Raw genomic sequence first — 12,830 nt, 5'->3', positions numbered from 1 at the left:
ACAATGCTGGTCCAAGGTTATCACTTTTTGAAGCTTATTTTGAGAGCACATGAGTTCATCAGGGAACATTAAAGAATGAGAAGCCAAGGGCGGCTGCAGGAGCACACAGTGGAGCTCTTTGTATCCCCTTCTGGAAGCATCTGAGGGAGAGTTCCTTCTCACCATCTGCCATCCTTTGCTTTTTCAGGAGGTTCTCTCTCCCTGGAATCCTCCCCTTATCTTCAGAAATGATGTGAAAAAGGAGAAAGAAAAGAACGCCTGTGAAATCCCACACATCGAATAGAATGTAGGAAATGGAGTCCTTTAATTTCCCCTACATTTTGTTTCAGACATCTTGATTTTATATCAACTATCCTGCCTTTATTGCAATCATATCAGAACCATGGCCTCTGCATCACATTTGACTAAGGCTAAAAATAGACTAGCTAGGGTGAGCATGGAAGAAGCGGCCTAAGCGCTCCTTCCTCCTTTTGATTTTGTTGCAGCTTGAATGAGAAGGAGGTGGCTCACACAATTAAGCAGAACAGCAACTGGCTGGATGTCTGTGTGCTCTCAGCCAATTACGATATTTTGATGGGCAGGCATCCAAGTCTTAAGCCTCAGTTATGTAGAGGTGGGAGGCAGCTGGTGTGAATGTCTGTCTGCAGGGTACATGCACATGTACTCTGTTCAATATGGCATGACAGCTACGTGCTTACTCAAGAAAATAATTACCTCCATCGTCTTGTACTTCAGCCCAAAACATCATCTTCACCGCTTTAAAAAAACGAAAGAAGAAAAAAAGAAAAACCATAGCTAATGTCACCGAAATATTTTGAGGTCTCTCAACCACCTCCAGTGAGGTGTATCAGTAATGAAATTCAACATGAATTCATTATCTTCCTCCATAACTTCGGTTCTCACTCAAGCTGCAGTCTTCATTGAATCATATCATTGCCTCCAGTTCTCAGAACTTTCTTACATTCTCCTCCATCTCTCCTGTATACATGGTCACCATATCCTGATACATCTACCTCCAAAGAACTATCTACTGATTCATTTATTCATGTATGTATCATGCATTTATTAAGCACATACTGTGTACCAGGCACTGTGCTAGGCATTGTATCACACATACAATGACATAGACAGTTTCTGCTATTCCTGATCTTACAGTCTGGTGGGAGCCCAGACAAGAGACAGTAAAAGGCTTTTTCAACACTATGGGCAAACTGTGGAGGTGAGGAGCGTATGGGGAGTCCATCAGAACAAGTCTAACTTTGGGGTCAGAGAGACTTCCTCTTGCTAGAGAATTGATGATTTAGTTGAGACATTTAGCTTCTGGAAAATGTAGCCAGAAGAGTGCTTAAGGTATCCTCTGTTCAGCAACATTGTATTGAAGGGGCACTGTGGCTTAGGGGATACTGAGGTGGGGAAGAAAGAGATGTGAACAAACGTGTACAGAATATCTATGACTAGGGCTCTCTTTTCTCTAAGATGAAGATATTTCAAAAAGTTGTGGAAAATGGAGTTCAAGAGAGGTACTTTTGGTGTAAAAATCTTTTTTTTTAATTTATTTATTTACTTGAAAAGCCGAATTACAGAGAGGGAGAGACAGAGAAATCTTCCACCTGCTAATTCACTCCCTAAATGCCTGCAAGGAAGCCAGGAGTGCTGCTTTCCCAGGCACATTAGCAGGGACCTGCATCAGAAGTGGAGCAGCTGGGACCTTAACCTCGCCCATATGGGAGGCCAGCACCGCAGACAGTGGCTCTACCGGCTAAGCCACAGCACCGCCCTGGTATAAAAATCTTGAAATCCATACATAGCTTTTTTCCTCATACACATTTCCATGAACTTTTTCAAGACGCCTGCTATATATTACACTGGGGAATTAAAAGTTTCCTCATTTTTCTTCTAAAACGGCTCTTGAATGCTTCTCTGTGCTACTCTGGGCTCTGCTATGGCTGGCCACAGCTCGCCATCAGAATCCTCCCCAGCAGGTGCGCTCGGGCAGGGGACTCCACCCTGTACTGCTTTGTCTCACAGCTTTAGGGCACAGCCACAGAGCCTTGACTGGAGAACTGGGCTAATTAAAGCAGATTATACGATGGGGGGATGGGGGTGGGGGGAGGTATGGTAACACTGTCAGCTAAAAATAGTCTTTCCATCCTAGTTCATGGGAAAATGATATATCCAAGACGTACACGTAACTCCCCTGAGGGGCCCACGCCAGGTAACAGCTCTCATCTGTGGAAGTTTCTCTCGAGTGCGAGACAGACCAGACAGAAGCAATCACACACACACACAGCGGATGTAGAGATGGGGAGGAAATAACCAGCCTTCACCGCTCTTTCCGAAGGGTGTGTCTGTGCTAACCCGTAGGAAGTGCTCTAGGTATCTGAAGGTCGGGCAGGTGAAAGGGAAAATCCAAGAACTGCAGACTCTCCAGTGGTTCCCCGCTCTCAGCTCGCCGCTTCCTTCACTGGCGGCATCTCCCATCTTCTCCAACTCAGCACGGGATGCCTCAGTGTTACCCACATGGACTGGGGTTCTCCTAGGAAGGGCCTGCTTCGCCGGCGCAGGCAGCAAGGAGTCACAGCCCTGAACAGTGGGCCCTGTGGGGCATGGACCCATCCTCTTCAGACCCAGCCGGCTTCCATGTCGGGACCCTGCTGTTGACGCCCACTGTGTGCGAGCCCTTGAATGCATTACAATCCGAAATCCTTTGGTTTGCGGAGCCTGATCCAGCCACCTGCCTCTGTGGCCAGGCCATATTGTTCTAAGTCTCCATTAATGTCAAGGTCAGGAAGCCACCGCCTAAGTTCAGAGCCACGGTATCGGCCCTTTGGGCAGCCTCAGGAACTGCCCTGCGAGAAGACTCCCGGACCCCGCAAGCCCCGGCGCTGAGGGCGCCAAGATGACGTCACTCGAGGTGGGCCGGCTCCGCGTGGGGCGTGACGTCAGGCGGGCGCCCGGGCCGCCGTGAGGTCACCTGGTGGGCGCGGCCAGGCCGAAGCCCCAGTGTCGTCACGGGCGGCGGGCGGGCCCAGAGCGTGTCAGCGCAGCCGAATCAAAACAAGCCGGAGACCCGCCTTTTCCCTCCGCCTCGGGAGCGTCTCGCTCGCGCCCCGAGCCCGCGGCGCCTGCGAGGCTCGGGTGGCCGCCCGGCGGCCGGGATGGCGCGGCGCGGGCCGCGCGGCTAGACGGGGCAGCCTGAGGAGCCGCCGGCCCCCGCGCGCCTCCGGGCGCTGACGCGGGGCACCTGGACGCTAGCTCGCTCGCGAGATGCCCAACCCCAAAAACAGCAAAGGCGGCCGCAAAAACAAACGCGCCAACAGCAGCGGGGACGAGCAGGAAAATGGAGCCGGGGCCCTCGCGGTCGCGGGTGCGGCGGGCGCGGCGGCCGGGGGGCCCCTGGCGGCGGCGGCGGGCTGCGGGGCGGCGGCGGGAGCGCCGGGCACCGGAGGCGCGGCGGGCACCGGAGGCGCGGGCGCTGGCGCCGCGAACGCTGCGGCCGCCGCGGGCGCTGCAGCCGCGGGCGACGCCAAGAACGGTAAGCCGGGGCGGGCGCCAAGTTCCTCGCCGACTTGGCCCCGCGCGGTGGCGGGCCCCGGGGTGGCGCGGGCGATGCGTGGACAATGCGAGAGTCAGGAAGTACGCACCCCGCCCCTCCGCCCCGCCGCGGTCCCCACGCCTGACTGCGAGCCCTGGTCGGCGGCCCCGGCCCGGGGTCCGTAGGCTCCGAGGGGCGTCCGGGTGCCCGGCTGTGGGCAGCGCGGGCAGAGCCCTGGCCGGGGAAGGAAGGAAGGAAGGAAAGAGCTGCCCGAGTTGAGAAGAATGATCCTATTGAAAACTTGGGCTCCCGTGCATTCTCCCTGGCGCCCACCCCCACCCCTCCGCCTAATTCCCGGCAAATCCAGGCTCGCCGTCCTGAGGGCCACAGGTGGACAGGCCGGGAGCCATTTCTGCTGTAGGGCGTTCGTCTCTGTGACTTGTGTGGGGGGTGAGGGGATTGCTCTTGCTCGAGGAAGCCAGGGAATCTGAACTTGACTTCCGTCCCCAGCTTGGAGGTGAACACGATCGTTCCGTATAGAATACGGCTTGGCGTTTTTCGAAGGAAACCGAGTAATCGTAGGGAGTGCCGGAATCCGCCTTTCAGGGGAACACGTTGGGAATAGCCGACGTGGGGAGGGTTTGTGGTCGCAGTGCGGAGACTTGGTTTTCGTTGTGGGGTGCTGGGCGAACACTTCCACTGAGGCGGGCAGGTCTTTGAATTCCTCTGGTCGGGCACTTTTTCAGGAAAGAGAATGTAGGTATATTTTAATGACGGGAGATGAGGACCTTTATATCTGGATGTTAACGCACAGCTTTCAGCTTCTGGAGCCATTTTTTAATGTAGATCAGTCACTTTGAACGGGCACCTGCACTGGACAAGAACCCCACCGTGCTCAGAACACAGAGATTACATGGGGCTTATTAGTAGCAGAGCCCCAGGCCCCTTTGGTTGTATCTCTACGGTACTGAAATAGGAAGATTATTTGTGTTCAGGAGCAAACTTAGCCGCTTTGTGAATATCTGCTGAAACAGCTTTGGGACAGCCCGTGTTCTCTGCGATCTTTCTGCCCCCCCCCCCCCCCCCCCATAGCTGTAACCCTCACTTTGGTACAGATGTGACAGAGAGGAAGGTGCCCACACTCTGGTTAAGGCAGACTCCTGGCTCAACCTTTAAAGCTTTGGGAAGGTCAATCTTTGTGAGCCTTAATTTCCACATCTGTAAAACTGACAGGGAAAATGACACCGGCCGCTCCTAGGGCCGTGGAGGCGTGCCCAGTGCTCCTTGCCTGTCAGGTGCTCAGTGTGGGCTCTGGTAAGGTGACGACAGTTCAGTGAAGTTCCTCAAGAGCAGGTGATCAGTGAATGACAGCCGTTATTTAGTCACTCAAAAAACAGTAACCACTGCTAACACCATCATAACAGGTACTGAGTTACTAAGGGAAAGGAGTCAAGTCCAGCCTTTCCGGCCCTCATGGTGCTTACACTCCTGTTGGGGTGGTGGTTCTGGTTTACTTTGCTATTTTTTGCTTTAGATGGAAGCTTCCAGTTGGTTGTTTTCTTTTTTCTTCTTTATTTTCTGACCCACAAGAGGAGACCACTTTAAAGGAGCGTGAGGAAGTTTTTTCTTTGGCAGGTGGCACTTCCTAGTTCATGAACATTGTATGGTTCCCCTGTTGTTACTCTCCTCTGAGGGGGCAGACTCGGAAAATGTCCCAGTATTGTATAGATTTGTGTAAAGCTATGTGTTTCTGTATTGGAACGTGTTTTATTCAGTGAGTGGCAGGGGGAGAGAAATGGGCCGAACATTGCTGTCATCAGGGTCACAGAAAGTGCAGACGTGAGAATGTTGGTGGGCTGAATTTTATGATGCTGACTCTTGCTTCTCAAGTCTCGGTGAATGATTCACCTTAGTTTGAAAGCTCCTCATGGCAGCTCTGCAGTTGATCACTCAGCATGCCTCTGGCATGCACATCAGTGAATATGGAAATCATAAATGCTCTGTTACTGTTTTTTGGCTATTTAAAGCCATGCTTTATAACATAGGAGTGTGAGAAGGATGGCACTGGTGAATTTTTAAAGAAAGAGGCAGCAGGGGCCGGCACTGTGGCGTGCCGGGTTAGAGCCCTGGCCTGGAGCACCGGCATCCCATGTGGGCGCCAGTACTAGTCGCAGCTGTTCCTCTTCTGATCCAGCTCTCTGCTATGGCCTGGGAAAGCAGTAGAAGATGGCCCAAGCTGTTGGGCCCCTGCACCTGGAGGAAGCTCCTGGCTCCTGGCTTCAGATCAGCGCAGCTCCGGCCATTGCAGCCAGCTGGGGAGTGAACCAGCAGATGGAAGACCTCTCTGTGTGTATCTATCTCTCTCTGTAACTCTGTCTTTCAAATAAATAAAATAAATCTTTAAAAAAAAAAAAAAAGAGGCAGCAGACACATATAAGCTCTCAGAACCAAAGACCCAACTATTTTTGAATTTTAAAATGGCATCAATTCAACTATTTTTAGTATTTCTCAATTTTTTACTTAACAGTGGCAGTAGGTTTAGCAATTATGAATAGTACAAATATAATAGTTCCTCTTAGGAAGGAGTCAATATGCATTCTGTTAAACTTTTAAAATGGTTTGTTCTCATTGTTCAAGTCAGTTTCTGTCAGCATCTGCACACATACAAACTTAATGATTTAACTAAGTTAATAGCTTTTATTTGTAGTTGTTTAGAGTTTGGAGAATGGTTTTATACCTTGTAGGTCTTGGGCCATGTGGCCATTAGGGCAAGGTAATATTAGCTCTTAGTTGTTCATTGTTTGTCGGTAGGTATAAAGAGCCATACATAACTTTATAAAAGAAGATTGCTAGCTTTGGAGACCTGCGGTATGATTACAGTTGAAGAAGTTGAACTTGCATTTGTAAGTCTTGGATTGGTTGAGTAGTAATTGGAAGGGTTTTGCACCTTTAATGGGTTTATTAGATACTCATTCTTAGGTTTTATTTTATGAAGCTTTTTGCAGGAATGGGAGGCGTGAGGAAGTGCCATCCTCCTACATAGTAAACATCTGTCTGCGCATATTGTCACATTTTGGTTGTGGGTGGACGAGATTTGCCAATTATTATTTTTAGGATCTAGTAATCATGCAATAGATTATAATTATGTAGTTTCATTCGGGGATTCTGGTTTCATTAGGCCTCTGCTTTTCTCCTTTAGGTCTAAAAATATATGAAATCTTGGTTCTGGTGTCTAGTTTTCAGTGGGCCGGAATCTCAAATACTTTTGTAAATCTCTGTCTTGCGGAGGGCCATGGTTCGCGATGGCACTCATTCCTGACTGCTTCCAGGAGCCTTGGGCTGCAGAGCCTGCCCTAATAACTCTGTCTAGAGATGGAATTAGTTTACCTAGTGATTAACTTTATATTTGGTAGGCCTCTTCATCCAAATCCTGGCTCCTCTGATTACTTGCTTGTAAGGCTGCCACAAAACACACCGAACACTGGAGTTAAGTGGAAGGGTTATTGTAAGGTAGGGCAAGCTGGATGGGCTGGGGGGAGAGGCCAAGAGAGAGAGAGAGAGAGAGAGGAATCAGGAGGGAGAGAGGCCATGTGTGCTGGAAGCAGGTCCTGTTATATCTTTGCTGGGAGGAGGGGAAGTAGGAGCAGCGAATCCCATTAGGGTGGATGTGGAGCTGACACCTGTGGTTTGGCCAAGGGGCTTAGGATTGAAGCCCACTATACAAGGTGGTTACCAGGGCTCCGCCGGAGCCTAAGATGGCATCCGAGGCATAGATGGTGCTACCGATAAGACTGCACCATTTTACTAACATGGCTGAATGACCAAGGGCAAGTCATTTAACTTTTCAGAGCCATAGGCTTCATGTGTATGAGAAATAAGATTATAATTTTTACCCATATATATGTACTGAGACATCTATCAGTATTATACATACTGTAAAAAAGTCAATATCTGTTTTAGAGAAGTGCCTGACTTAATAATAAGAGCCTAGGAAATGTTGTTTTAGGTCCTGAATGTAGTCTCTCAGACAGAGGTTTATGTGCAGTGGGGTTACTGGGAGGTTATCTTGGCATTAGTGCAAGTGGGGGAGGGAAGAAAGCAGGATTGAGCAGAAAGAGGACTTGAACTGTGATAACAGGCGTCTGAACTCCCCTTTGAGCGCTCTGGAGCTGTGAGGGCCTCTTCAAAGTTATCTCTCTGAGACATTGGGTCAGGGCCTTTATTCCCTCCTCTCCCACACTTGGACTGCCCCTAGGGGGAGGGCATGACGTTGTGAGTAGGGTGGCGTTATCTTCTGCAGGGAAGTAGTTTAATTCCGCTGTCCGTCCCAGACAGAGAGTTCCCATTGCCTGTTTTACTCCCCGAATGCCCGCAGTGATCTGAGCTGCCACTGTGAGCAGATCAGTCCAGGTCTCTCACTTAAGTGGCAGGAACCCAGCTACTTGAGCCATCACCACTGCCTCTCAGGGTGTGCATTAGCAGGAAGTGAGAGCCAGGAGTCAGAGCAGGCACTGAAGCCAGGTGTTCTCATGTGGGGCACAGACTTCTTATTGAATAGGCTAAATGCTCTCCGGCTGTGAGCCTTTCTTGTTCCCCTAGCATTACCATTTTCTTAATATTTCTCACTCAGCAATTAAATAGGCTTTATGAACCATTTGTAACATTGTTTGATGGGAAAAGGTGTTCTGAATTCTATATATTATTTTAAGGTGTTTTTTTTTTTTTTTTTTTTTTTTTTTTTTTTTTTTTTTTGCAATACCACCTGTTCCCTGTCCTTGGTTTATTCCCCAATTGCCCACAGTAGCTGGCGCTGGCTTGATTGAAGCCCATATGGGTAGCAGGAACCTCGACTATTTGAACCATCATTTGCTGCTTCTTGTGTTTGTTAACAGGAAGCTGGATCAGTAGTGGAGCCATGGCTTCAACTAGGTAGCCTTATAAGGAATGTAGGCATCCCAGGCAGCGTCCTAATGGCTGTGCCTTAGCACATTTTTTAATAACCCCAGGTTTGTAGTAAATTTTAAGTAACTTTTTAAATATTTATTTCCTGCTACATTTAAGTTACCTATATCTAGCAGAAGAAAAATGAAGAGTGTCTGCTGTTTATTTTCAAGTTGAGGAATATCTGTTGGGAGTCTAAGGTGTTATCTACAAGTTAGTTTTTCCAGGTCTTATTAAAACATTTCCGTGGTATGTTGCAGTGCAGGACCATTCTGCACCCAGCCAGTGATGCTTTTTGCACAGTCCTTATCCTTGTTCCAGACCTCTGAGTAGATTCTAGAAACCAAATCTTCAATGTCAGCTTTCCTGTAAGTTCAAGAATGGATCATTTCACAGAGAATGTAAAATGGCAGCTGAAACTGGGATATCTCTTGTAGATTAATTTTCCTTTGAGTTTACTTCAGGCTTTTAGCCTGAACAATTTGGATAAAGAATTTATAGCTATCAGAAGGGAGACTAGCAGAAAAACAATCTGTCCTGACTGATGTTAGTACCCAAGTCTGATGTTAAAAAAAGTATTATTTATTTGAAAAGCAGAATGATTGGGGAGAGGAGAGAGAGAGAGAATAAAAGAGATCTTCCATTTGCTGGTTCACTCCCTTGATGGCTGGAATGGCTAAGACTGCCAGGCCTAAGCAAGGAACTCCAATGTAGGTGGCAGGGGCCCAAGTATTTGGGCCATCATCCACTGCTTTCCCAGGTGCATTAGCAAGGAGTTGGATTGAAAAAGGAGTAGCCAGGATTCAAACTGGTACTGTGCGGGATGCCGGCATTTTATGTGGTGGCTTAACCTGCTGCACCTTGATGCTGGCTTCCAAGTCTGACATTTTTAGGGGAATTTAGTTCAAAATATTGCGTGATTTCATTATTTAATAACTGTTAATATTTATTAAATTATATTTTAAAACATCAACAAAATGTTTATAAAATAATATAAGTAATATAAATTATATAAGCATTATAAAATAATAAATAAAATAATATTTTATAACATAAGCATGGAAAAATCTTGAAAAAAGACAAATATGTCTTTGGCTTCATAAATATATAACTCCACCACTTAGATATCATCATCATTAACATTTTGATACATAGTTATGTGCTGCACAATGATGTTTCAGTGACAGAACACATGAGCCAGGTGGCTATGCTGTGCAGCTTAGGTGAATAGCAGACTATGGTATATGGGTTTGTATAGGTACATCCCATGGTGTATACAACAATGCAGCTGCCTAATGACCATATTTGAGGACATGCCCTAGTGTCCAGCAATGCATGACTGTGTATTCTGCATCCTTTTAAATGTTTTTCTTACAGTCTTTTAAAAAAGTGCATGTACAGATTTCATGAAAAGATTATTTTATAATCTGATTTTTACACTTAACATGTTTGTTTTTTTTTTAAATTTTTTGACAGGCAGAGTGGACAGTGAGAGAGACAGAGAGAAAGGTCTTCCTTTTGCCGTTGGTTCACCCTCCAATGGCCGCCGTGGCCGGCGCATCACACTGATCCGAAGGCAGGAGCCAGGTGCTTCTCCTGGTCTCCCATGTGGGTGCAGGGCCCAAGCACTTGGGCCATCCTCCACTGCACTCCCTGGCCACAGCAGAGAGCTGGCCTGGAAGAGGGGCAACCGGGACAGAATCCGGCGCCCCGACCAGGACTAGACCCTGGTGTGCCGGCGCCGCAAGGCGGAGGATTAGCCTATTGAGCCACGGTGCCGGCCTACACTTAACATGTTTTGTTGGCATTTTAGTAGAGTAATAAATATATAGGTGGATCATTTTTAATGATTATATAATATGCCATCAAATCTACAGCAAATGACCAAACAATTTGGTCATTCTGCTGTTGTTTAACTTTTAGGTGCTTATTCATACTTCTCTGGGCATTTATCTAGTTATTGCTTGTTTTAGTCTGTTCCTGCTGCTGTACCAGAATACCATAGACTAGGTAATTTATAAATGATGCAAATTTATTCCTCAGTTTTTGACGCTGAGAAGTCCAGGATCACAGCGCTAGCAGATTGAGTGTCTCATGAGCATCTGGTGCTTTATGATGCTTTCTTGTGGTCTCCTCGTAGGATAAAACAGGCAGAAGGGATGTCACTCCCTTAAGCCCTTTAATAAGGGCAGTGATTCATCCATGAGAGCAGAGCGCCTACTGCCTGGCCACCTCCTGGGAGATTAAGTTTGTAGTTGAGTTTTGGAGGATCACAAACATTCAAACCATAACCATTTTGTAGTATGGAAGAGGACCTGTGGACTTGCTGTGTCAAAGGCTATGTGTGTTTTTACAGCTTTTAATACATGCTGACAGATGTATTGCCCTGTAGAAAGGTTGTATCTGTTTGATACTGCTGCGGTCAGAGTTCCTTTTCCTCCACGGTCTTGCCAGCCTGTGGTTCCTGTTGTGGTAAGGCATGCTGGAGAATTGCTGATACCCCGGCAGCTCTCAGCAACAGGCTGGCTGCGTTTGGATCTGGAGCCTGGAGCACATGCTGTCACACTTAGGTGGACTTTCCAAGAATGGATTTCTTTCTAGTGGGAACTTATGTGGTCCTTAGTGATTTGGTAGCTCACAAGGATTCAGCAAAGTATCCAGTAATGGTGAATGATATTTTAGAAGCTGATGGTGGAGTTAGTGAAGTTGGAGGTGTAGACTTTTGAAATTCTGTCCGTATCATTATTCTAATCTTAGGAAATAAGACCTAGAGTGTTTAAGGTTCAGTAAATGACAGTGACAATACATGTTTTTATTTTTTTAAAAGATTTATTATTTATTTATTTGAAAGGCAGAGTTACAGAAGCAGAGAGAGAGAGAGAGGTCTTCCATCCACTGGTCCACTCCCCAGATGGCCGCAACGACCAGAGCTGTGCCAGTCCAAAGCCAGGGGCCAGGAGCCTCTTCCGGGTCTTCCATGTGGGATACAAGGGCCCAAGGACTTTGGCCATCTTCCATTGCTTTCCTAGGCCGTAGGAGAGAGCTGGATCGAAGTGGAGCGGCTGGGTCTTGAACTGGTGCCCATATGGGATGCTGGCACTATAGGCTGTGGCTTTCCCTGCTATGCCACAGCACCAGCCCCCAAAATACGAGATTTTAACAAATTTGAATGTAAACCTGGGCAGAGCAACTCTGTGGCAAGTTCTTTACCCTTTCTCACCCTCCCTTTTCCCAGTGCCACCTTTTGGGAGTGTTTTGGAGGAAAGCAATCCACTTATATTTGAAAGATCTTGGCCAGGGCGTGGCAGAGATGAGCACTGTTACCAATAGCTCTGTAAGTTTTATAGTTTGATAGACCCTACCCAGTTACAAAACGTGGAAAGGCACCTTGCTGCATAGGACAGACGCTGAGAGACGTGTTGGTGGGGAGGGGTCTGTAAATATGAATGTAAATAAAGACTGTGCTCTCATGGGTTTCTCTTCAAGCACTGAATTGACTAAATGATATATTCTGTCCCATCTCTCTCACTTAAGTTTACCCCAAAAAAGCAGATGATTCACGCCCCCCCCCCCAAAAAAAAGTTAAAAGCAAAGTGTGGAAGTGGTTACATCTTCCTTATATAGAAAGAGATGTGAGTAGATTACTACACACGAGGGCAGCTGCATGTGCATGTGAGATGATCAAATACAGGGTTACATATATAAGGACTGGGTTTTAGGATGGAGAAGTGAAGTGACTGTGTGGAGTTGAGTAACTGAAAAGTCAAGGATCCTGCGGTGTCCTGGAATTAGCCAGTGTGCATTTTTGCTGAGAGTTAAACAGAAGACCATGTCCTCTCCCCAGGGACGACTGGAGAATATTCATTCGTTCCTTATTCATTTGTTTACTCATTCATGCATCCTCAGCCATTTGCTAAACATTTATTATTTGCCTATCTTCTACGACTAGATGTAAAATGTTGGGTTCTACTTAGGGGCATTAGAATCCATGCCTCTCTGAAGACACACCATAAACCTGGCAGAGAGACCCATAAACACCAGGAGCCACAGTCAGGTACTGTGGGTGTCCAGTGGGACAAATGAATTGTGGAGGAGTGCACATTTGAACTGAGACTTGCAGGGAGAGAGGCAGTTAGATCTGAAAGCAGAAGAAGGCTGTTCTAAGCCAAGGAAGGGGAGAAAGCGCTTTCAGTTCTGTTTGCTGCCAAGAATTAGACATGGCTGGTGCAAGGTGTGGTGGTAGGACACAGGGCTGGAAAGGGGGCGAGGCCAGTCAATTCTGGCTGTTTTGTAGTCAGTGGAGAACCATTCGCTGACGTGTGGAAGCAGAGACATAGATGATTCTGCAAAGAGG

General features: G+C 47.4%; 1 protein-coding gene across 1 annotated transcript in view; it reads left to right on the top strand.

Annotated features, from left to right (window-relative positions):
- Window positions 1-3,024: 3,024 nt before the first annotated feature.
- Window positions 3,025-12,830, top strand: part of HECA (hdc homolog, cell cycle regulator) — a 45,180-nt gene continuing 35,374 nt past the window's right edge. Inside the window, exon 1 of the mRNA XM_070073498.1 lies at window positions 3,025-3,535. Within this exon, the coding sequence (XP_069929599.1) occupies window positions 3,268-3,535 (268 nt within the window). The 5' untranslated portion in view covers window positions 3,025-3,267. The remainder of the gene's footprint in view (window positions 3,536-12,830) is intronic.

The sequence above is a fragment of the Oryctolagus cuniculus genome, chromosome 5 (assembly GCF_964237555.1).
Source record: "Oryctolagus cuniculus chromosome 5, mOryCun1.1, whole genome shotgun sequence".
NCBI classification, from domain to species: domain Eukaryota; kingdom Metazoa; phylum Chordata; class Mammalia; order Lagomorpha; family Leporidae; genus Oryctolagus; species Oryctolagus cuniculus.
The sequence above is the reverse complement of the archived record's forward strand: the minus strand, read 5'-3'. Positions and strand labels throughout refer to the sequence as shown.